The sequence below is a fragment of the Desmodus rotundus genome, chromosome 4 (assembly GCF_022682495.2).
Source record: "Desmodus rotundus isolate HL8 chromosome 4, HLdesRot8A.1, whole genome shotgun sequence".
Classification (NCBI taxonomy): Eukaryota; Metazoa; Chordata; class Mammalia; order Chiroptera; family Phyllostomidae; genus Desmodus; species Desmodus rotundus.
The window spans coordinates 10,022,589-10,047,863 of NC_071390.1; the positions used below are offsets into that span (position 1 = coordinate 10,022,589).

General features: G+C 44.3%; 1 protein-coding gene across 2 annotated transcripts in view; it reads left to right on the top strand.

Moving 5' to 3' along the window:
* The first annotated feature begins 1,408 nt into the window (after window positions 1-1,408).
* SHTN1 (shootin 1) overlaps window positions 1,409-25,275 on the top strand; it is a 95,977-nt gene continuing 72,110 nt past the window's right edge. The window contains exons 1-3 of one of the 2 annotated variants that reach the window (XM_071221143.1): window positions 1,409-1,792; window positions 6,754-6,864; window positions 15,466-15,518. In XM_071221143.1, coding sequence (XP_071077244.1) covers window positions 1,735-1,792; window positions 6,754-6,864; window positions 15,466-15,518 — 222 coding nt within the window. In that variant the 5' untranslated portion in view covers window positions 1,409-1,734. The remainder of the gene's footprint in view (window positions 1,793-6,753; window positions 6,865-15,465; window positions 15,519-25,275) is intronic. The other variant, XM_024555566.4, reaches the window with a different exon arrangement.

The following is a 25,275-nucleotide window of genomic DNA, read 5'->3' on the forward strand; positions in this document are numbered from 1 at the left end:
TCTCATGAAAAACTAGGGAAAGAATTGAATAATAAGACCCCCTACTAAATTTATTTTCAAAGTTTCAAAATTTTAATTCACTCTAAAAATGCTATGCCGCCCTTTTAAATCACCGTACCACTGAATCACCTATGCTAAGCTAATTATATCACCTTTTTCAGAGACAGCAGTGCTTTTTGTCAAGTGTCTTTGAGTGAGAATTTCGTAGGAGTATCAGACAGATACTAGTCACAGCATTCACCTACATGTCAGTCCCCACCCCGTCAATCACCCAGTCAATGAAGTCGGGCATTTGAATAAAAGAGCGAGTGAGGAGTAAGCAGAAGCACTGTGCTGGTGTAGTACCCACGCTGAGTTTCCAGACAGATGTTCAGTAAGTGTAACTTAAATGGGTTTATTTTGGATGCTTAATGATGACTGTAAAATGACTCTGCCCGTTTTAGCTCTTAATGAGCATCTACAACCCCCTTTTCACAGAGCTGTTCCTTTAAAAGAACCCCACCGATTGTATGTCAAATTCTGGATTTGATGTTTTGTATATCTTCCTCTTCAATCCTTTCAACTCTTTCTGGAGAGTAGTTATTAATATTATTCCCATTCTTTCAATAAAGTTCAAAGGGGTCAGTAGGCAGACCAGACTATCAGTAGTTGGGGCTCGGGGAGAGCCGGTTTGAAATCTGGCAGGCCTGCCGCCTCTCTTTTGGTCTGGTCTAACCCGGAGCTGGGTTTAAGCAGTGCAGGGGGCCGTGGAGTGGGACACATGTTGGGCTTCACGCCGCCAGGCTATGCTGCTGGGCAGCTGGGTGGCCTTGGACGTTCGTACTGCAGTGGCAGCCTCTCTGAAGAGAAGGTCCTCCTATCATGGCCCAGGTGACCCGCGAGGACACGTGCTGCAGGGCCCGCGTCCACAATACCTCTCAACCCCAAGGGGAGGTTGTAGAAAGCCAGCCGTGGCCCTGGGAACTTTCAACTGACTACCACGCCTCCCTTGCTCACTGCGTGTTCACCGGCCGGCCTGTGTCAGTCCCTGTCTGCTTTCCAAGGTGCAAAAAATACCCCAGTGAGCCCGGCCGGCAGCACCTCGGTTTTCCCACGCCGCCCCCTGAGCCCACAGTGTGAGGATCGGGAAGGAGCCCGTTAGGTCCCGCTCTGCATGGGCGGCTGGCGGGGACCGGCCCTAGGGCAGCGTTCAAAGAGGGGTTCCCACAGACGCTGCAGATGCAAGGCCGGTTTGGTCCTGAATCCACCTCTTGGGTTCTGGGGAGATTGGGGGCGGGGGGTGGGGTAGGCGGAGAAAGGTACTCCAGAGCCAGCCAGGGCGAACGCAGACAGGTCCGCAGGTCGCGTGCCCTCCAGCCAGCGCAACCTGCCGCGCTGGCCTCCGCCGAGAACGCCGAGCGCAGCAGCCGGCGCCGGCGAGGGCGAGGGCTTCGGCCCGGGGCCACCGCGGGTCCCTCGCTCACCGCAACTCTGGCCCTCGGGCGCCCCGCGCGTCCCCGCCCCCCGCACCGCCCCGCCGCCCGCCGCAGGTGCAGCCAGTCCGGCCGAGGAGTAGGTGCGCGGGGATGATCTCACCCGTGCGCTCCGCGCCGGGAGGAGGAGGAGGAGCGGGAGCGAGTCCAACTTCCGGGTGGTGCCGCCGCCCGCCACCGGCGTCTTGCTCTTCCTCCTCCTCCCCCCGCGGGTCCCTCGCCTCTCCCTCCTGTCCCTTTATTCCCGACCCCACCTGCCGACATGAACAGCTCCGACGAGGAGAAGCAGCTGCAGCTCATCACCAACCTGAAGGAGCAAGGTAGGCGGGCGCGCAGCCGCCAGGTGCGGGCGGCCGCGGCCCGTGGGCGGGGACGGCTCCCGGGCGCTGGCTTCGGGGCTGCTGGCGGCGGGGCTGCAGCTGTCGCGGCCGCGTGGCCACGCCAGCAGCTCCGTTACCCGCGGAGAAGCATCCTTCGCGCCCCGCGCGCACTGGAGAGCCCGGGGCCGAGGGGGCCGGGCGGGAGCCGGGGAGTGTCGGCCCGGCAGTGCGGGAAATGCCACCCGCTGGTGGTTTTAGCCGGCGATCTGGAGTGTTGGGGGAAGGGACGAGGATCGGCGCCGACTTGGCCCCACGCGTTACCTTCCACGAGGGATTAGCGCGCGGGCCGGGTATCTGGGGAGGGGGTGGTGGGGCGGCTCGGAGGGCCCTGCTCGCGTGCTCGGCCCCACCCTTGCCCTTACGCGCGGGGAGGCCTGCGGCGCTCTGCTTCAGCCTTCCCAGCTTTTCACGTTGTGTGGTTTGCTCTAGTTCCTTTTTCTTTCCCCAGCTAGGATTTTCGGGCTACGATGTGTTTTATCACTTCTCATTTTTTAGCAATTTATTAGTCATTGAGTCAAAACCCTGCCTCGTGTCAGGCTTCCTGAATTAAGACTCAGCTCCCCTCCACGGGAAAGGCAGGCCATGGAGGGGCACTTGTACACTGCCTGGCAATGCGAGATTATCCCTTAAGAAAGAACTGTTTTAATCCATCATTTCCATCGCTTAACCACTCTTCTAATCAAAGCCAAATTAATGTGAACCAAACACTTTTTAAATTTAAGCTGATGATTATCCTGGCCAAAGGTGGCCTGAAAATATGGGTCAAGAAAGAGAGGAACCATAGCAATTTAGGAAGTAAAAACATGTAGGAACATGTGCTTTTCTGAGTAACTTGCGGACAGGGCCACCATGTACAGGGAACACGTAGGGCCCCTTCTCTCTGGCCAGTCCTCCGTGTTTACTCCCAGCTCTTACACTTCTCTTTGCTCCACTCACCAACTCTGAATTTGGGAGAGTCGGTATCCATCCCTTCCAGGGTCTTGCCGATTAAGCCTTACCTGACTGAAGGCCAAGGCTATAAACCAAATCCTGTCCTCAGGTTCCGCCTAGTACTATGAACTGTTGCTCTTTAAAGATGCAAGCGCACCATTTGCAGGGGGATGTGGGCCCCTCTGGAATGCACACTCCTGGAAACAAATCTGTTTACTGTTTACTGTGTGAGCTTGTTTACTGTGTGACCTTGGGGAAATTCTTTAACCTCACTCAGATGGTCAGACACGTTCCTCTGTGGCATCTCCCGTCTAGAACGCGCTGGGTAAATGTCAATGGATTCTGCCTTCCCAGTACCCTCAACTCCCATTGTAAATTAGCCCAAGGTCATAAAGTCACAAGCATCAGTGACTCTAGTGGTAATTTAAATGCCTTTATCTGGAATTTCTCAAGTGTTTTTAGTAAAGGGCTGGATCTGTATTTTTTAAATGTCTTATAATACCCCCATAACATAAAGCCTTTTTTATTCAAGTGTAGTTGACATATGATACTATATTAGTTTCAGACATACAGCATAGTGATTTGACATATATACAGCTTATGACGTAATCACAATAAGTCTGGTAACTATGTGTCATTCTACAAAGTTACTATCGACTCCATTTCCCTGTGCTATGCATTATACTTCCATGACTTACTTATAATCTGAAGTTTGTACCTCTTGTTACCCTTAACCTCATTCACCCATCCCTAAATACTCTTAATTCATATTCTAAACATTGGAGATTTCATTATTGGTAATATATGCCAGTAGATACCAGATCTTTTGATAGGTTATCAGCTTTCAAATAGTAATGATACAAAATTGTATTTCATTCTGTGTATAATTTCAAGGGTAGATTAACAGTACAGATAATCCACAAGTTTATATTTGCTTTTGGAATACATTTTCCGTCTCTGTTGGGTTTGAGAGCTGAGAAAAAGGGTTCTTAAGTTTCTGGTTCTTTCTTATATTACATCAGAAAACAAACAAATCTATGTTATTGGTATTGTTAGAGGATATATTTTCTGGATTATGGACATATCAAATGCAATAGATCAGTTAGAGTTTGAAATTGTGTTTCTTTTTTCATGGCTAGTGAGTCTGGATACACAGGTGTTGGAATTTTTTTCAGTCCACAGTCTGGTTTTCATGCATCTCAGACCTAGGGCATTTGTTTGTGGTTGGGTCATAGAGTGTGTTAACAAATTCACGAGTACTCACTTGCTGTTTGGCCAATGGAACTAACCGGTAAAATACGGAGGTGGAAAAACAGGCAACTAGGGATTTGGGCTCTTCCCAATATTATGATCAATTTGGTAAGATGATGGTGTGTATAATTTATTTTTGAAAATAGACAATTCTTTTTACTACCTGTTAATAACATTTTGAATAACCCCACTATCCCTGTTTAATGTGAACAAGAACTAATAATTCATTTAATTCTCTGTTTTCCTTTTTAACACCGAGTAAACATACTCATTTATTTACCAGGTGCCTCTTACCATATCATGGGTAAGGCCCAGGTGCCAGACGCCAGGGCGGTGGGGCTGAGATGGTGAACCAGTCTTTGCTCTCCTCCAGTTTATCTTCTGGTAGACAGTCGTTCATGAAATAATCATATGAATAAGTTTGTACGATGACACATATTTTTCTAGGACAGATTTTTAGCAACGGAATTGTTGTGTTAGAGGGCACGTACACACACAGTTGTGCGAGACATCGCAAGAGGGCCCCCCAAACGGCTGAGCCGGCCCACGTTCCCCCAGCCGTGCCCATGACACCACATACCGGTCGACGTGGACCAGCAGTGGTCTTTATTAATTTTGGCATCCTGGCACGTTTCTTAATTTTGCCAATCTGATGAGCAACAACGGTACCTTAAAAAATTTGTATTACCTGGTTATTAGCGAGGTTTGAAATCTTTCTACATGTTTACCGACCACTGAGGTTTCATTGTATTGTTCTTCCCTTAGTGAGTTTGAAGTCTGAAATTTGAACCCGCTGGGGAAGAAGGTTCCTGTCTGCTCTGAATGGCAGGGCTGACAGCAGCCCTTGCCTAACGTGAAGCCTCAGCGGCATGGCCAATGAGGTTGCTTTTGACACAAGTTGTGAAATGTAATGACGGAGGCTGTCATAATATGAACAATCTCTAATTTATACTTACCATTCCCTAAGCTCTATGTCTTATAAATCACACCCACTTCTGAATTACTTCAAAACATTGTATGTTCTCTTCTAGTGAATGGTATAATTAGCTATATTATGTCTTTCTAGAAAGTTATATTATGTCCCTTTAAAAAAAATTAGCCAGTGTGCGATTGCTTATGTTCCAGCAGATGTTGAGGTAATGAGGTAATTCTCCTTTTGTCTTTTCGGGGGCTTTATTTTATTGGACTGATTGACATCTCTAATGTGCTGAGAAATGGCAACTTGGGATACTATTTCCAATGCATATTTCCTAGCTACTGAAGTGGACATTTCCCTTACAAAACATCATACAATTTGCTCCCCCTCCAGAATTCTGTTGGGAAATGATAGACTTAGCTTAGCATTTGTGTAAGGTACATGATTTACATTGTAATTTATTCAGCCCGCATGCGTTGAATATTCATAGCCAGGCACTGTGCTAGGCATCAGAGATACACAGATGAATAAAACCTTGTGCCTGCTGGTGAGGAGTTCCTACTCTAGAGATGGTGCTAGACATGTCAATTCCAGGAAGCGTGTTCGTTGACCTAGATTGGGTCATGTGTTTGAATCCTTTGGCCAGGGCAGGGCAGGGCACCTTGATTGGCAGCCCCCACAAAGGCCGATCAATGGGTTGGAGCAGCTGTCCGACAGAGAACGCTGCTCTCTTTCTGGTAGAGTGCCACTTCCAGGAGGGGGACGCAGGCCGCGCAGACACAAACAATGGCTGCCCACTAAGCTGGTCACCACAGTAGTGTCATGTCATTTGGAAATCGTGGAGGAAGTCTTGAAGAGAGTGATTGGCTCTTAACCATGCGGCTGTTCTAACCGAAACAACAACACGCAACCTGGAGGTTATGGGCTGTTCTTGAGCTAACACTGTTTAAATTGGATTTCCGATGGTAAGGTAATTGGTTTTAAAGAGAGGCAACCTCCCTTTACGTTTAATTACTAGTATTTTCCTTAAGATCATTGAGATAGTGCTTAGGGTTCAGGTGGAACTTCAGTCAAGCTTCTTCTTAGAGCTGAGTTAGTAATGAAAAAAGAGGTGTCCAGTGCTCCCATGGCTTCTAGGTTAGAAAGTCGTTGGAGCATTATTTTGACAAAAGGGGCTGCGACTGTTGCCTACCACAATGACCCTATCAGTCTGGAAGAGCTGAGGCATTGTCAGCATCGGATCCATGCCAAGTCGGTGGGCAGACACTTCTTAAGTGACTAGGTAAGGATTTTAGGCCTTGTGGGTTGTATGGTTTTTGTTGCAAACCAGTGTAGTTATTAAAAATGCAATTTCCTCCTGAAGTTGGTTAGCCACTGCTGAAGAGACATCAGTTGGGCAATGTGGCTTCTTGTATCATTCTCCAATGAAAGGAACACGACTCTGGGGAGAAATGGCTGATTCTAGGGCTGGGGTGACTGGGGTAGGAAATACACAGGACGAGCCTGGAGCATCTTATACCAGCAATGAGGAAGTGCTCCAAGAAAGAAGCCCACAGTAATGGGGATGTGTCAAAGAGATACAGGAACCAACTGAACTCTCAGCAGCCAACGATGGAACAACTTGAACAACAAAATGTCAGCTTATAACCCAAAGTATAAAACAGATATTCACGCGTCCCTACTGACAAAAATAAATGATTGAATAAACAGGGTGAAGAGACAACTCTTCTAGACAAACAATTCCAAATAGTGTATTGTAGGTACTCCTGGTCAAAGTGGTGGAACATGTGCCTTGTTCCTTCAGGGTGGGCTGCACCCAGTGACGTCTTTCCGAAGAGGACGGGATGGAAAGGGGGAGAGCACGTATTTTTCCAGAGGAGAAACTTGACAGACATCACTCAGCTGGGTGATCGAGGTCAGTGCCAATGGTGGTGGAAGTCATGTTGATAGTCTGTACCTTTAAAAAGTTTTTCCCCCGGGAGACCTGATCTTTATTTTCTCTCCAGCCTCACTGAGGATAGTCACACACCTTTGGTGAGAGGTGGTGCAGATGGCCCTTCGCCTCAGTGTCTTCCCCGAGAAACCTGTAGCCCCAGTCTGATCATGAGGAAAACATCAGACAAATCACAAATGAGGGACACATTCTACAAAACACCTGACCAGTATTCCTCAAAACTGTCAAAGTCATCGAAAACAAGGACAATCTGAGAACCCGCCACAGCCAAGAGGTTTCTAAGGAGAGGTGACAACTGAACCTTATGTGGTATCTGAATGACGTCCCAGGACAAAAATGGAGCACTGTGTGGGAAATAGGAAATATGAATAGAGGATGGACGTCCATTCACAATATTGTGTCAGTATCGGTCAGCTCATTGTAATAAATGTACCATACTAATGTGGGATGTTGATGATAGTAGAAACCAGGTATAGGGGGGTATGGGAACTCTGTACTGTCTTTGCAATTTTGCTGCAAATCTGAAGCGTATAAAATTAAAGTTTATTGAAGATAACAGTGCTGCTTACGTTCTTGTACACCTATATCTGAAAGTGCAGCCGTAGGAAAAATTCTCAAAAGTGGAATTGTTGGATCCAAAACTTATATGTATTTTAAACTTTGCTGTGCTGTGGCTGTTAATCTATGAGCTGTAAGACAGCGAGGCTCTGCTTTAAAATGTAGAAGGAAGATGGCTTTTATTTTTCTCTGCTTACCATCCATGCTGGCTTAGCATTTTAAACATTAAAACGTGAGTTCTGAAATTTTTATATGGTACAGTGAGCAGTAATATATTAGGATCCTTTTAGTTAAAGTCCTTTGTGGCCCAGATCAGTGTATGATTATGATATATATGTTTGTTTTAACTAAGACTTTTTAGGAACAGTTTTAGGTTTGCAGAAAAAACTGAGCAGAACGTAGAGAATTACTACATAGCTCCCCCCTTCTCCCTTCCCCCTCTCCCCTGTTATCATCATTTTGTATTAGGGTGGTACATTCTGTTTTTGACAAATGGATGACCTTACCCTCTATTGCATTATTGCGCCACACAGTTTCACTGCTCCAAAAATTTCCTCTGCTGTACCTGTTCGTTGCTTCCTCCTTATGCCTGACCTCCTGGCAGCCACTGATCCTTTTACTAGCATAGGTTTGCCTTTTCCAGATTGCCATATAGTTGGAATTGTACAGTATATAGCCTTCTTTGATGGGCTTCTTTCCCTTAGTTTTATGCCTCTAAGATTCCTCCATGTCTTTTTCCAGCTTGATAGCGCATGCATTTCTCTCTATCCCTGGCTAGTACCCCCTTGTATGGAAGTACCATAGTCTGTCTATCCCCTCACTTATTGGTTAACATCGTGGTTGCTCCCAAGTTTTGGCAATTGTGAATAAAGCGGCTATAAACATTAATGCGACGGTAGGATGGAGGAAGGGAAGGGCTGTACAGTCCTATGATAAGGTCTTAGTCTTGTAGCGAGCCTGGGTCCCTGGGCTGTGACTTTCTCAAGGGCTTCTCAGTTTTGTTTTCTCCTCCTCAGCTGAGGCCGGAGTGCTGGAGGGGGTTGGAGTTGGGCTATTACCTCCCCCAAGTCTGTTAAGCTCTGGTAAAATAATTTCTCTTGAGGGCAGGCCTGTTAGGAAGAACAGAATGCTCTGAATGTATTTCAGAGTAGTTACTTCCTCCTCCCTGGCCTGAAGCAGTAGAGAAATTTTCTCTGATACTCACTATGGGAACCTGCTAGCCCTCCTACAGGTCAGGCTCACAAAAGTGTGGGTTCCCCCCGTCCCTCCTGTGGCGAGTCTGGTCCATCCCCTGAGGTTTTTAACTCTCACACTTGCTAGGACTGAGCTTCCAGCAGTTTGTCCATTACAGTTCGGGTTTTTCTGCCTTGGTGCCAGTTCCTGGGAGGTTGTGCACCTGCTGTGGGCACTTGTCGGAGCAGCCTGGCTTCTGCTCTAATTAAAGTCCTGATCCTTTCTATCTGCTCCATTGTATCCAAATTTGGGAGTAGCGATGTGCCCTGTGACCTCAACTCTGATAGATCTAAGAAGAGTTGTTGACTTTGGGTTTGTTCAGCTTGTTTGTTGTTGTGAGGATGGAGTGTCAATTTCCAAGTGTCTTACATACCAGGTGGGGAGCCAGGCTTACATATGTATCATAAAGTTACTCAGTTTCTTTCCTTTCTGTTGGTTAATTTAAATCATTAATATAGTTTGTTATGAGTACTTCTTAAGCATCATTAATTCATTAACACCGAGCTGTGTATTCTACCGAGTAATGGGTGAATTTCAGGCTTGGCATACTTTCTTTTCAGGTGTGAGATCTGCCATCTTTGTTTTTTGATCAGCTTTTTCCAGCAGCGTTTTCCCTGACTTTAAAAAAAAATACTTTAATTAACGAGTGAGGTATAAATGACTTCTCTTTCCACCCTGGCTCTAAGAGCAGGACCCACTGGGAGGTATACAGAAAGGAGTAATGTCCTAATTGCACACTATCTGTTATGACTCACGTCCTCACTCCCCATTAGTACGAGATATTTCAAGGCTCCATGAGCCTCAAAGATGCGGACTCAATGGATGAGAATCTACATTAGAAGAGCTCATGAGGCAATGTTTTCTGGTTACATTTGATGGCTATTTAAAGCTTCACTTTTATTAAGTATCCTATTGTAACATATGGTGTTAAGAGACCCTTTTAATATGGGGAGGAGAGTATGTGCTCTTTCATGGTTCGTTCATGTGAAGACTTAGATCCATTCTTCCTCCCCCCTTAATTTAACACACATTGATCAAGGGCCTGCTGTGTGTCAGGCATTGTGCTGGATGTGGGCACCTGGGTGTGTAAAGACTCAGGCCCCACCCTCGAGGGCCGTTTCTGGTCTCGCGCTTTAGCACAGTGTTCATAGTAGTGCCCACTCACGTGTTTTACACAAGTGACGGGGAGTCAGTAGACTGATTCTGCCTCCGCCGTTTCTTACTGTGGGATTTGACTTCTCAATACGTTTGTGTCTTCATCTTTGAAATGGGGCTGTTAATATTTGGCTTAATTGCTCTACATCACAGATTGAAATGAATCAGCCACTCATTCATCACAGGCAACAACTCTGCGCTTGGTATTCTGCTGGGTTTAAGTAATGAATCAAGGGGAGAAAAGACAAGAAAAGAGACCTAAGCTCAGATAATTTAGGAGGTGCTAGTAGGCGTTCTGTCCAGTAGAGACATGTGAACAGCGTGTTCTGGTAATACATTAGAACTGTAAGTGCTGACTTTTGCCTAAGGCATGTGAAGAGGGCTTCTTAGAAGAAATGACCGTTGAATTGCTTTTCAAGTGAGGAGGTAGGGAAGATGGGGAGGGGAAGACCTTGAGGCAGAGGGACAAATATTTTATCTTACTTTTTTTGGCTGGGTACAGTGAACTCTATTGATGGTGCCAGACAAGGGAGGGCTCCCTAAGCCCCTCCCCTCTTCAGGGGGTCTGGGATGGCAACTGGAGGTCAGGGGATTCTCAGTGTGTTGGGAGATCGATCTGGGGCAAGGACTCCCCAGCACCTGAAGGCCTCTCTTGCTGTCGCTGGGGCTGGTGATCCAGGGCCCTCTTACTCCTTGGAGGCCATGTGGACCATAAGGCCCACCACCCTGTTGCTGTAGCCAAATTCATTGTCATGCCAGGAAATGAGCTTGACAAAGTGGTCATGGAGGGCAGTGCCAGCCCCATCATTGAGGGTAGAGGAGTGGGTGTCACTGTTAAAATTGCAGGAGATGACCTGGTCCTCAGTGTAGACCAGGATGCCCTTGAGGGGGCCCTCCAGCACCTGCTTCACCACCTCTTGGCGTCATCATATTTGGCAGCTTTCTCCAGGTGGCAGGTCAGATCCACAACTGACACATTGGGGGGGAATATTTTAGAGGCACCTGGGTATTCAAGCTCTTGGAGGGTTCAGGGAAGCCTGGGACTTTAGGGGAGAGGGAGTGAATTGTGGTCTCCCAGGCTAAATGGTGGGGGGTTGGGGGAAGGAGAGTAGGGTCCTAACATCTTTGGGGGCTTTTAAGTAAGAGTGAAATGACCAGGTTGCATTGTTACTGTGCTAACTACCTACCTTGTAAAGAATGAACTGGGGATAGAGGGAGGCTGGAGGCTGGGCAAGAAGGTTTTGCCATTATTAAATGTCGGAATTAGAGCAGAGGTACTGGCTGTTGAGGAAAGACAGACTGGAGAGTCATTTAAAGAGTTCTGAGCCCTTTGATGATCCTGTGGAGGTGGGAGGAGGTGGGGAATCAAGGGTGATCCTGAGGAACCAGCTCGAGGGCCAGGTGGGGGATGGCACCAGGGAAAGGAGACCCTGCACACAGGAAGTGGGAGGTCTGATGATGGGAGTTGATGAGCGTGCTGAGTTTGAGGACAGAAATGCGCAGAATAGTGCTGTCCAGTAGAACTTTCTCCTGTTGGTTGTCCACTGCGGTAGCCACTAGCCACTTGTATTGGGTTGGCCAAAAAGTCCTTATGGTTTTTTCCCATAAAATAAAAGGCACGCTTTTTGATTTTCACCAATAACTTCATTGGTTTGGATATTTTGAGTGTGTCGGCTGTCTCCTGCTATTGGCTTCTAGTGGATAGAGGCCAGGGGTGCTGCTGGACATCTCCCAATGCATAAGACAGCCCCACAGCAAAGGATCATTTGGCCAAAATGTCAGTAGTGCTGAGAAACTTTGCAAACCACTTTTGACATGTTTGGTCAATCACAGCACCTTCTCCATACACTGCTCAAATCTATTTTTGCATTTCAGTTGCGTTTTTACCTTTCTTGAAATAAAAAAGCATTATACACCGAAAATATTGCTTGTCTTCTTCCATCTTCAATACTAAAATGGCTGCACAAAAATTCACTATTTTAATTAGTTATTTTTTAAGTGCACACTGATATGACACCTGTCACAATACAATGTAACAAAATTGTTTTGAGTGAAGTTAAAGACAAATAAGCACTACTAGAGTCATTGCACAGAAAAACTAAATGAACTTTGTGGCCAATCCAGTAGCTATTGAGCACTTGAAGTGTGTCTAATGCTGCTGAAGGACTGACTCTTAAATTTTATTTAATTTTGAATAATTTAAATGTAAGTAGCCACATGTGGCGAGTGACTACCATATTTGACGGTGCAGATCTAGAAAGTATTGGTCGGAAATGCTGATCTGGAGCTAATGCTAGAGATGGGGTGATTCACCTACCTGGGACGGAGGTCTCCAGGGACCCTGAACTCTTCGGAGCTGACACTGCGAAGGTCCCAGGCGAACTGATTGTTTGTCCCCCTAGCCAGAGGTGTTTTTGGCCTGTAGTTATCAACTGTTTCTGAAACAACTAAGTGCACTCCGCGGCTTCCTGGGCTGGCTCCCTCATGATTTTCCCGCCTGGAAAGAAAACTCCCTTGGAATTCAGGGAGTTAGAAAATGGAAAACCAGCATGATTCTTGAAGCACGTGTTCCGCCTGATGTTCTCCTCGTTTTCTCCACGTCTTCCTTGTTCTTCCATTCTGTACTCTTAGGTGGTGATTCCCTTCCTTGGCTGCAAGTTACAATCACCTGGGGTGCTTGCTTTTAAAAAAAATATGGACACCCAAGCTCTGCCCTAGACTAGTTAAACCAGAACCTTGGGTTAGGGCTGTGTGCAGAGGGGGTTAGACTTCTGTGTAATTTAAAAGCTTCCCAGGTGACTCAGATGGGCAGCCTGGATTGAAAAGCACAGCTTTTGGGCATGCCTCCACTTATGTGCCAAACTACAGTTGGTCTGCAGCTCCCTTTCTCCTTTGTTTAGGGGAGGATAATCTCTAGGGTTTCAGAGATTTTCTACTGTGCCATCTCTCAGACCATATGTGACTGAGGGTGTTAGAGAGCAGCCTAATCTCGGCACGCGCACAGGATTTGATGTGCTTTGCTGTATCAGTAATAATACCCACGGCTAACCTGTACTGAACCCTTAATATGCCTAAGTACTCTTACAGTTTACATGTTAGCTCACTCACTCTTAGTAACAACACTGTGAGAAATGTATCATTATCGTTCCTATTTTCCGGATGAGAAAAATGGGACTCAGATGAATCAGTTTGCCCAAGGTCCCCTGGCTGCCCTGTGCTCAGGCTGGGCCGAGGCTGTGCTTTTTAACTACTGTGCAGTGTGACCGTGTGGTATAGAGATGTGAACTACACCTGTAAACTGAGAGCTGATCTTTTTCTGTGGCAGACAGTTGGTCAGATTCACCTTTTGCGTTGGTGAGGTCAAGAGCTGGAGGGTCTCTCTCGCAGGTCACTTGGGCTCTACAACGGACATAAACTTTTCAAACCATGAGCCAGTTCTAGAACAGTAGAAGGCTTTTCTCTGTGACCCTTTAGCTTTGACAAAAAAAAAAAAAAAAAAAAAGTAGCTGAATAATGTAGGTCACTTCAGTTTTTGCCAGTTTTGCTGAGGATGGTTACATGTGTAATCACTATGGTGTGTCTGTGTGTGTAAATATTATTGAAAGCAGTGAGCTTGGTTTTCTAACTTCAAAGAAATAAAAACATTAGTAACTGTTTTTCATTTCTTTTATGCCCTGTTTCCCAAGTGCCCCTTCCCACCACCAAGAGGTTGAATTTCTTCCTACCCTTTTCATTTCCTTTCCCTGTACTTGACTTTATTATTGTTTTTTGACCTGCAAATAATCACAATAAATCATATTTTCTTTGATTTCCATGAAGATCGATAGGTGAAGGGTTCTTAATGAGTGCTGTCCAGAACGACCCAGTAACTGGGGGTCTACAATGTTTCATCTGGATTCTATCGGCAATACAATGGAAGAATAGTATCGGTATTTTAAAAATGGCTACAAATAGAAAAAATTTTCTTAATGTCAGTATGAGATCATGGTTTGATAAGCCTTTCTTGTTTGTTTTGTACATCTATAAAGTAGGGCATCAAGAATAGAGGGGCAAATCAATTTTGATTTTCAGCCTCCTCTATAGATACTTTTAAATGTTAAGCAAACTAATGCAAGGTCTATCAATGAAATATATTTGTTTTTCAAAGCACTATTAGGGGTTTGTGTGGTGGAGGCTGATGAGGAGCTGGTGTGCAGAGAGCTGCATTCTGTGGTGAATCAAATCTTTTCTGTTGAAAATAATTATTTTTTTAAAAGCTATATCGTTACATGTACACATTCAGCTGTTTTTAGGGCTAAGTTCTTTTTTTTAGGGCTCATTTTCAAGGATTCTTTTTGGGTGTGCCTTCAGTAAAATTGCCCCTTAGTTCTTATTTAGATGGTCATAGAGTGCTAACAAAGCTTCTGGGCGCTGGTGGTGGAATCCCATCAATACTTGTTCATCTGAACTGGGCTTTAAGGTGTCGGTCCTGCCTTCTCAGTAGCTCTTCTAAACTCTCCAGGTCCTGATCGATCGGGGGAAACTGAACACACACTTTCCCACGTGCGTTGTCTGTTTCTGGGGTGCTCTCTGAGCAGTGGTCAGAATCCTGCACCCCTAGAACTAATGACCAGGTATCTGGGACGTTCTTGAAGCCTCTGGTTTCAGATTTCTTGTTTCTAACTTTAGGTTATTCATAGAAATAGAAAGTTCTGTTTGTCTTTTTTTTTAGGAAAAACTTTTTGTAGATAAATCCAATTACATTTTTAGAAAATGAAAGTATAAAGTTCCCATCCGATGGTGTTCTGGTGTTTGGCAGCGGTTAAGGTGCTGCTGGAAATGGGCCGCGGCTCTGCGAGGCCCACCTTAGGCACTGTGCTGACCGTCATCCCGGGCCCTTCTCTCCCTCCTGTCCTGCGCTCCGAATGTAGCATTCTCAATTGTAAAGGCATCTAAAAATGGTGCTTTGGCTATAAGATGAATGTGGAGGTTCAGATTACTTTTTTTTTCTGGCACTAGAGGGTTTTAAAAACTGATGTTTTACCCATGTAGTTGGAAGTACTTCCAAATAATTCACATATTTTCCCAACCTAGCGAAATGAATCTGGCTGGTATCTGCTCAGGGCTTGGTGAACGATGATCTTGCAGTGCCTGAAAATAGGTGTTCCGAGCTGACTGCTCATAGTGTGAACTTTTTGCTCTGTGGATGAAGCAGAAGTATGACAGTGAGTTGAACGTGTGAGCCTACTTCATTTTCTGGCAGCTGATTTGAAAAATAAACCTCTGGTTACAGCACCACAGACTCATAGTGGTGGAAGGAACTTCAGGGAACACCCACCTGCCAGGGCCGAGTCCTGAGTATCAAGGAGAAGTGACTTGTCATAGGTCAGTTTTGGCTCATAGGTCTTCCTCATGACCCAGGGAGAACCGAAATTTGGCCTGGTGGACTCATATCTGCTGTGGTCTCTTTTCCTTCCTTACTCTTCAAAGTAGAAGCCTTCCTCCTGTGGCCTCTTCTGCACCCACCCCCACCCTAGGAAATAGACAATAGGGGTTAGTCGAGTTCCCAGGTTTTTCTACAGTAAACTTTTGATCATGTTATAACATTGCTTTCTTTCTTTTTTTTTTTTCTTTTAGCAATAGGCGAATATGAAGACCTTAGAGCAGAGAACCAGAAAACAAAGGAGAAGGTTTGTATTTTACCCTTTCTTTCCTTTCTTACTTGTGTGAAAAGCCTAGATGGCGTGGTGCATTGTCCTGCCACCAATTTCCCTTAAATGTGAGTGAGAGGGTTTTTTTGTTTTTTTTCCTTCTGCTTGTGTGGTTCAAGCTCTTATCAACTCCAGGCTCCAGATGGTGAAGAAGAGCAGGCAGGCCACAGGGGGCGCTGCTCGGGGGGACTAACTACACAGCTAAATGTGCAGGGAGGCACCAGGCTGAGCAGCTCAAGCCCCCAAGAATTGTACTTTTCCCCAAGAGTCCTATCTGGGATTCTAGTGATGGCACTGAAGGCCTAAGACATTTACCTCTGGGGTTTAGACACACTGGCTTCTGGAGAGAACTGTTTGGAATCAATCATTGCTGGTTAGCCCAAACGCCTCCATAAACCTTTCATGTGTTTACGTCCTCTAAGTATATAAATAATATGCTGGAAGTTTAAAAATACCCGATGTGAAGATGGGGAAGCCTGGTGAATATTTTTAGGGATTCCGGATGTTTTATTTTTAAACTGTTAAGTAATCAAAATCTACTTACACTTACAAACTACTTAGCTTTTTGCCTCTGAACATGTTTATCTAAGATTTGTGAATATGTGTGTGTGTGTATATGTGTACACACACACACAAATGGAAGGGAAGGCTAAGTAGAAAAAAGTAGAGGGAATGCATAGAAAATGACAAGTAGGAGAGAGAGCAGAACTGTTCATTATTGTTTTTAGACATAAACAAAATTTACTTTTAGAAATTACTTTGTTTGATAGACCAGATATTTCAAAACAGAACATCCATGTTGGAAAATTAATGAAACAGGTTCTTCGTGATTATTAAAGAAGGTGGTCACCATTGCTGTAAATTATGAAACCTCATCTTTACAATTTTGGAATAAGAACTATAATGAAAATTAGTAGCGAGCTAAATATTTGTAAAACCTGTGGCGTACTTGGGAGCATTGATCGGGCCATTAGAAATCATATTTAGCTTTTTCACTTACATTAATTTGCCACCTATATAGCTATAGTATGCTTTGTGATTTTTAATATCACTTTAGTTCAAAGCAGATAATAATGGATTTTTAAAATTATTTTTAAAGATTTTATTTATTTATTTTTAGAGAGAGGGAAAGGGAGGGAGAGAGGGAGAGAAACATCAGTGTGTGGTTGCCTCTCGCACCCCCTGCCACTGGAGACCTGGCCCACAACCCAGGCATGGGCCCTGACTGGGAATCGAAACAGCAACCCTTTAGTTTGCAGGCCACCACTCAATCCACTGAGCCACACCAGCCAGGGCGGATTATAATGGATTTTTAGATCATTATTTTCCACCCAGTTTTGAGGCTTCTTTGCTCATTTGTACATAACTCTTTTTGGTCCTATGAAATCTTAAATTTCTTCTCTTCCTTTTATCAGACGATGCAGGGAATGGTAGGTGGGGGTGATGAAAATGTCCGTGATAGAATGTGAGTGGTGTATGCATCTCTAATATGGCAAGAAGGTCCCAGAAAATAGTTTGACAAAACTTCTAATTCTATTGCCATGAACACCGAAAATCACGGGTGTCCTGAGGATGCCAACAGGTGGGGAGTTTGTGCTGAGATCCCGAGTCCCCAGCACCCTATAACTTCAAAGTGAACCTAATGGGTGATGGAGCCAGGTAGCTTGAGCGTCTCTTTCTAAGATCTCCAACTGTCTTCCAGCTCTAGGAGGAAAAAGCCCAGTTATCAGTCGATTGAATCTCTTCCTTGGGTGTTCCTGGCCCAAGAGGGGAAGAGCAAAACCAGTTGGAAGGGAGAACTCTGACTTAACCTCAAAGATATGAGGAGAGGAAGCAAACCGGTACCTTCATATGACAGAGAAGGAAGGACAGAGAAGAAAATGAATAGCGTAAGAGGAAGAAGAGGAAACTTTTGTTCTTTCTTTTTCTTCTTTAATTCTTGCTTACAAGTAGACTTAGCATTGCCCTAAAAATAGCAGATGTTTTACAAACACCTGTTGGCGGTGGTGAGGATGGTTGTTTAACTGAGAGCCATTCTCTGCAATAAAGTTTTAGGTGAACCGTCTGTTATGTGGGTGGAAATTATAGGTAAAATGCATTTGGTCAAAGAAGGGTTATAAATTATCTTAGCCCATTAACTGTTTACATGTTTCTTTTACACAGAGTATGGCCTAATACTTTTGTAACATCTGTATGCACTATTGATTTGCTTCTATTCTAATTCTTTAAAAGTAACTATTAACAGAAGTGGGGAGAAAGGAAATGAAAGCAACACGGAATGCTGTGTGCTTGGGTAAAACAAACTAGAGTTGTTTCAAGTTCAGTGCACTCTGTTTATCTTCTGTTAAAAGACTAGCAGGCTTATTACTGAAGATTTTTCCCCCCCAAAGCAGGGCAGTATTACAAAGGAGGGCAACATATAATAAAAGCCTTTTTATACAGCAGAGGAGTAAAAGCAGCTTTAGTTCTGGAGGGGGTAAATGGAGAATGCCATTTTCTTCGTCAAAGCGCTTCTCGTACCTAGCTAGCTAGGTGAGCTTTGTCTACTCCACGTCAGCAAATACAGGTGCACGGCCATTCTTGCCTAACGGCCCCGCACCAGCATGCAGCTAAGTCAATCAAGGATAGGAATCTAAAGTAAGACTCCATTTGCCCTAGTTAATTTGATGTGGGGAAATTTTGCCAGAGTGGAAGGGACCAAAGTCCACGTGAAGTCTATCTTTGTTGCCAGGCCAGGAACCTTATCAGTGGGAAGAGACGGTGGGTGTGATTCCTTTGGGTGAGATCTTTTTAAGCCCTGTTGGGAGTCTCCTCTGTTGAGACACGTGATAGGACAGGAATCTGTGCAGAGCAGGTGGTTGCTTAACAGGCCTCGTTCATTTGGAAGTTACTGTGAGTCCTGTTCATCCACTTATCTCCCTCCCTTGTCTGATGCTTCAAACAGCCCCCGGTCAGCTCCATTTCCCAGAGATCAGGACCTCAGGGTAACAGACTCGAGGCTGGGACTTGGGTCTTCTAACCACAGGTGGTCTCTTTGAAGCAGGTAAACTTACGGGAGCTAATGAACTCTTTTTCCATAAAGGTCTTGGTTTTATTCACAATTCTTTATTGGTAGCTCATGGATTTTCCACATGAATTTAATTCCACAAATTATCCGACTCCGTACGTTTCTGTATCATTTGTCTATCAGTTTGTTGTTAAGACCTGCAACTTGGCTATGGAATCCCCCTGAGGTCAGAACAGCTCACGAATGCGCGCGTGTGGGCACAGTTTCGGAGCTACTGCATTCCTCACATCCTGCATTCCCGGGGAGAGCAGGCGCTCAGGGAGGGCGGGCCCAGGTTTTCGTGGTCTTTTCCTTTGCAGTTTTCCTGTTCAAGAAAAATGTAATGTTGGACATTGTCTGTGTGTGTGTGTATGTGTGTGTGTGTGTTTTATCAATGATCAGAATTTTTTTGAGTTCATAAGGAAAGCTTTTTGAAGGGAAAACTTTTTGTTGAATGTCTTCTGAGTACTGGGGCATAAAAAATACACATGAAGGTGTATTTTTTACACATGAAAATACACATGAAAACCACTCAAGAATAAGGGACATACACAAGTTGACAAATAACTGTAATAAATTGTGATGATATAAGTGATTACCTAGATTTGGGGTGGGATGGGAAAAGTACAGAAAGACAAAATTCCTACTCAATTCTGTGTGACAAACTCTCGGTACACAGGTGGCAAACACAAGGCCCTCGGGGCGAATCCGGCCCTCCACCTTGTTTGTCCCGCCCAGCACCTTGTGTCTACCCGGTGGCAGGGCCGAGCTCTCACTTAACTGTTAAGGAGCAGTTACATGTATACAGTCCTCAAATTCCATTCGGCCCTTTGAAGGCAACTGCGAGGCTGACATGACCCCCGGTGAACATGAGTTTGAGACCCTGTTCGTAGCTCTTAATGCTTGGCTTAAATGTCACTTACTGCAGAATTGTGTGCTTCTTTGTAACAAAACATATGTATATTTCTGAGGCACTTATCACATTTTATCAACAAAAGTTCATTACTACCAAAATATATAAGGTTCAAGTTGTAAGGCTTGGATTAAAATATAAAAACTTCAGTTTTTTTAAACATCAAGATAAGTGGAGACTATGGAAAGGTGCTACTTTTTAAATTCTTTTTTGCCAGTTTCTAAGTGACATTATCAACAGTATGTTAAAAAAGGAAGAAAGTCTATCACATTGAAGGCAGCAACCCGTCCCAATCTGTTTCGTGGGGAGTATGAAAAAATAGAGGACTGTTTACTTTGGAATCAACAAAATAAAACGTTTTACTGTGCTTGTGAAGCAGTCATCATATTCAAATGTTAGTGCTGCTTCTGCAGCTGAAGGGCAGTCTCTTGTGACCCATTGAGGATCTTGGTCATAATTGTGTGTGTGTTTTTTTTTAATGGGGGGCAAAGCCTCACTGAGCTTTTAATGGAATAGCTTTCAACTTTCTGAGGGTGGAGGGGATGTGTGCGGAGTGTACATAAAAAGAAGGAAATCTGTGTAATAGAAGAATGTCTGCCTTTAAACAGTAAGTATTTGTGTGTAATATTATGAACTGAGATCGAGTTTTGAAATGAATAAATGGTTAAGTGGCTGATTAGACATCATTGGGGTGAGCCGCTGTGCCCATGCATCGGGCCGCCTGTCAGCGCTCCAGGAACAATGAATGAAAAGGGAACGAGGCGGACTTATGTTTCAAGAAGCAAGGTATATGATACTGTTTGCATCTTGGCTCAGTTGTCTATTGTTAAAATTTCTTCCTCTTGTGTAAATCTCAGAGGTGAAGGTCCCCAAGTATTTTTATTTAAAAAAAAGAAATCAATAAAGAAGCCACTTTGAAGAGCGAGCTATGCACCCATTATGGTAACCGTTCATGCATAATACATCCACACCCATGCAGTTTCTTTAGAGCAGAGTGGCAAGTGGTTGTGCCAGAGAAAAAGTAATTACTTAGCAGTTTGAAAGTGAAAATGAGTCTCTTATTAACAGCAATCTATCCAGAAACAAAGAGCAGGGATCTCTGTTCTGATGACATGTGTTTCCTTCCAACACACAATACCTAGAATTTGGAGAAGGCTGTAAGACAGCTTCAGAGGCAGCTCCTATTTTATTGCCTGTGAAAATTGGAGGGAAAGAACTTCGCGTTGGAAGAAAACACGCCACCAAAGCGCAGGGAATTCCATGCTGGTGGGAATGATTTTAACTTGTGTTCTTCAAGGATAAGCACAGTTGAGTCCTGGCCAAACTTATGTAGGTGGAACAATATAATTGTCAGTTATTATTAAAAGTGATTTGATGGTCCTTCAGGTACATCGCCAAAGATTCTAAAAGAGGTACAGATGCACAATTTTGGTGCTTTGCATGTTTAAAGTTTTAAATATTATAACTGGACATAAAAAGAATGAACTTCAAGAAAAATAAGTAAGAATTGTGTGAAGCTGTGGACTTCCTAAACTAGTTACAGCCTCTGCGGTGTGTCCCTACAATGCACTGTTTCTCCCATGGAAACTGCTTGTTTTGTTTGTGGATCCTTTCTGGTAAATCACCTGTTCTGTGAGAGCCCATCGTTGATCACATTTCCCGGTGTATTTGCCCCCCGTGCATAGCACAGTGCTTCAGCACGTGGCGGTGCTGTATAAATAATTTGTTCCAGGCTCAAGGGAGGAGATAGAGGCGGCCAGTGATTGTGGTAGCAATCTGCTTAGAAGTCTCATTCAGACAGGCTGTCTACTCCGTTGGTGTTGTGTGTATGCAGTACATGTGTGCACTGCTTGGGCCCGAGACTGGCCTTTCTGCAGGCTGGCAAACCTCCCCCCTGCCTTTGCACACCACAGAGCTGCCAATGAATGTTGGTATTAGTAGAAGTTAGACAATTCAGAACACTGGGGTAACATATACACACAGCAAAATATACAGATCTCTTAGTATCTACATGAGTTATCTGTAGTTCTGCTGAGCCCTGTCAAGCAGACGTTTTAGTATAAACAGTAAGTCGGAGGATACATGTGGGAGAAACATCGGAGCTCTTCACGTGGGGGGGAGGGGCGATGCCAGTTCACAGTGGAAAGACTTTCCTCCGAGAATCAGTCTGTCGGTGCTTCGAAGTGCAGGTTTAGTTTCAGAGGCTGGGTATCCGCCTGGGTGGGGCTCAAGGAAGAGATCTGGAGAGTAGCCAGAGTTTCTAATATTAAGCGCGTTCAAAACCAGCAAGGCCAACCTCTGATCGACTCACCACTTCCTCAAGAGCCAAAACAGAGACTCTAGAATAGACGCAATGTTATCCCGCTTGCTGAAACCAGCCAGTGCTTGGGCCTCGGGGTTCTACCCCTGCCTTGAGCTACAGAGCATCACAGCTACAGAGCATCATGGGGCCTTGTAATTGAGTGATGGCCCACGAACATCTGTTGCTATTGCAACGTCTTCATGAGCAATTCTCTGACAAAAAGAAGCCATTGCTACAAATAGTGCAGCTGCGTGAGCAGGGTAGGGGAAGGGGTAGAATGGGTGAGGGGCTTCTGTGGGACATAAAGGTGAAACATTCTTCCAAAAAGGCCCAGAACCCTTACTGAATTCTCTCTGCGGGTAGAGTGAAAGAAAGATTACAAGATGCTTTTGGGACTTCACTTGAAATGATGAAATAAGTGGATGTTTGGATTTTTGCTTAGTAAATGCATCCATCCTTGATATTTTGTTCAGCTCTGGGTGAGAGCGAGCTGCCTTTGCTGCCTGTGAGATCCCTCCCCCCCGGCACACACCCCTTTCAGTAATCATAGCAGATGGTGAGTTCTGTGGCTGCCAGTTCTACCATAATGTGGTTGCAGAAAATAGCAAGCCAGGCAACATGAAGACCCCTGATAGAACACAGCTGGGGTTGGGAGACAGCTTCTGAATCGGCAGGCAATGACTCTGGGGTGGCGTAAAAGCACATAGCTAGGCTGCAGAAACTGGTTACTTGCCTGTTAGGATGAGACTGTGGTGTGGAGACCTGTTATTAAGCAAAGCCTGTCTCCCAGCATCTTATGAGCAGCGAGCATCTGTATAAAATCTTAGTTTGCGGGGATTGGTGTAGGCCTACCTAATGCTGTCGTGTGTGGTTAATGACCAGTAAATGGTAGCTGCATTGGTGGCTTATGGGTGATGTCAGTTGGTGGCCTTTTTCAGGTCTGAGTAGATGGGGTACCATCCTGTTTAAGAATGCTCATTTCACTTCTTTGTCAGCCAAAGTCTCAGAAAACTCTAGCCATTTTGATTTAAGTGAGAGTGAAATTAACCTCTAATTCTTTCAGGTGAAGCTTTGAGAGGTTTATAGAAGAATCCAACTGACATTAAGTAAGGAGCAACACTCCCAAGCACCAGCTCGTAGATAAAAACAGTTTTTCACAGGGCATCTTGTACCTTTCAGAAATGCCAGACAGTGGAAACATGAAATTAATTTGAAAGAAAGCACCGGATACATTTTATTGGGCAATCATAACTCAGGAGTCTAATCACAAATGATGTTTCTTTTTGTGCTTTGCTGTGCATTGTTGGAGGTGGGGTGGGCAGGCTGGCAGGCTGGTGGGGAAATACAGGGCAGACAGAAGCCCCATTCTAGAAAACAAGGGAGCATCACTGAGACAACTGGCTGGCAGCATCATAAAATTAAGGTTTGAACAGCATACCGCACACTGCAGGATTTAATGAGGCTTATTTGAGAATCCTGATGTCTGGTTTTTAGAATTTTAAACACCAAAAAAAAATACATGCAGTTAATTTGTTAAGTTGAAACTAGAAACTGTATTAGACATTTTTTTTTTTTTTACAGAGGATAGATTTTCACAAGAAAGCCATGATAAAAAAAAATACAGTAGTCCCCCCTTATATGCAGTTTTAGTAACCCACAGTCAACCAAGGTCTGCAAATATTAAATGGGAAATTTCAGAAATAAACAAGTCCTAGGTTTTAAACTGCGTGCTATGCCGAGTAGCACAACACAGTCTTCCGGTGTCCCGTTCCGTCCTGCCCGGGGTGTTTGTCTAGCACGTGTGTGCTGGGTATGGTCCCCCCACGTTAGTTACTTAGTGTTTTTTTCATTTATCAGATGGGTCGTCAGAGATTTTGAGAGAGAGAGAAAGAGGGGAGTGGGGGAAGACGCATACCACATTAATATAACTTTTACTACAGTATGTTATTATAATTGTTCTATTTTATTATTATTATTATTAATCTCTTACTGTGCCTAATTTTTAAATTAAACGTTTCACAGGGATCTATGTATACGAAAAAACATAATGTATATAGGGTTCCTTACTATCAGCAGTTTGAGGCATCCACTGGGGGTGTTGGTGTGTGTGCCCCATGCGTAAGGAGGGACTTCTCTGTGCCTTCTGCTGTGTGATACGGCCCAGCCTGACCCTCCTGGGGACGGTCTAAGTCAGCATGTCGTAAACAGCTTTTGCTAAGTTAGCTATGCACGCACTGTGTCCTGGTCCCACATTCTAGAGTCAGAATGGATTTACCCGTGTGGCTTTTTACAGTTCGAGTTCTTAAGAGACTGAAGAGGAAAACTGAACCATTTGCTTCCTAACTTTTCCTTTCTTTTAAAAATATTTTAAAATCACAGACAAGGGCAGGGAATAATATAACAAATATGCGACATACAAAATGAACTCATTTTTCTTTTGAAATTTGAAAGTAAAAAAGAATACTGTAGAAAAAATTGTTGAATATCGCCTGTCACTCAGTCATAGCTGCCTTCCCCTCCCTGTCTTTTGTCATGAATCTCGTGTGCATATCCTGCTATTTCATGTCCCTGTATTTTTATATATGCCACATGTATCATGAAATATGCATTTACCGTGTAAGTATATCAAATGTGTGTTAAAATATCAATTGGTATGTATTCCACGACTCTTTTTACTACACAGTGTGGTTTTTGAGGCTTATCTATGGTACACACAGAGCTCTAGGCCATTTCACCTCCTGTTTTGCACGTACTGTATGATTATCCCATGCTTCATTACTACTACAGATGTCGAACCTAGATCATTTCGTGCGCATTACTAGAGACTCCAGTAGTGGAAGTGGACCTGCTGAGTCACACACACACAGGGTGTGTGCACTTTCGGTCTCCGTGGTTTATTTCCGAAGTTCTTGTGCCTGCTGATACCCTCCAGCAGTCGGGACTCACCAACTCCTGATATCGGCCTGTTTCGGTTTTCGCCACTCCGTCAGATGAGAATATCTCACTCTTTTAAGTCGGGTTTTTCACATCATCCACGGCATCATTATTTTTTAGCCATAGGAAGTTGAAAATATCCAAAGGCACGAAATCCCAGTGTATTTATCTAGCACAGTAGGATGAAAATACACTTTAAAGTTGTGTTTTCTTCAGATGGTCCTCTTAGTATAGTATTCCACAAAATTAAGGTTTTAATGATCACTCTAATAGCTAAAATCACTTTTTAAAGTTTTAGACATTTTGGATGAAAAGTCTTTCTAAAAGTGTTATACTTTCCCGTTTTGTGAAATTCAGGGTAAATTGAATTCAGTTCTCGTAATGAACTAGCCTTTTAACAATTCATTAATACCTTCAGGGTCTGTTGCAGTACTAAAGACTTGTTTCTATACCAGATGTCCTAAAAAGTCCTCCTGCTTTAATAGTTATTTTTTGCCTTTTATGGTCTTACCTCCTAAAGTCTTTTTCGGGGAGTCCTCCC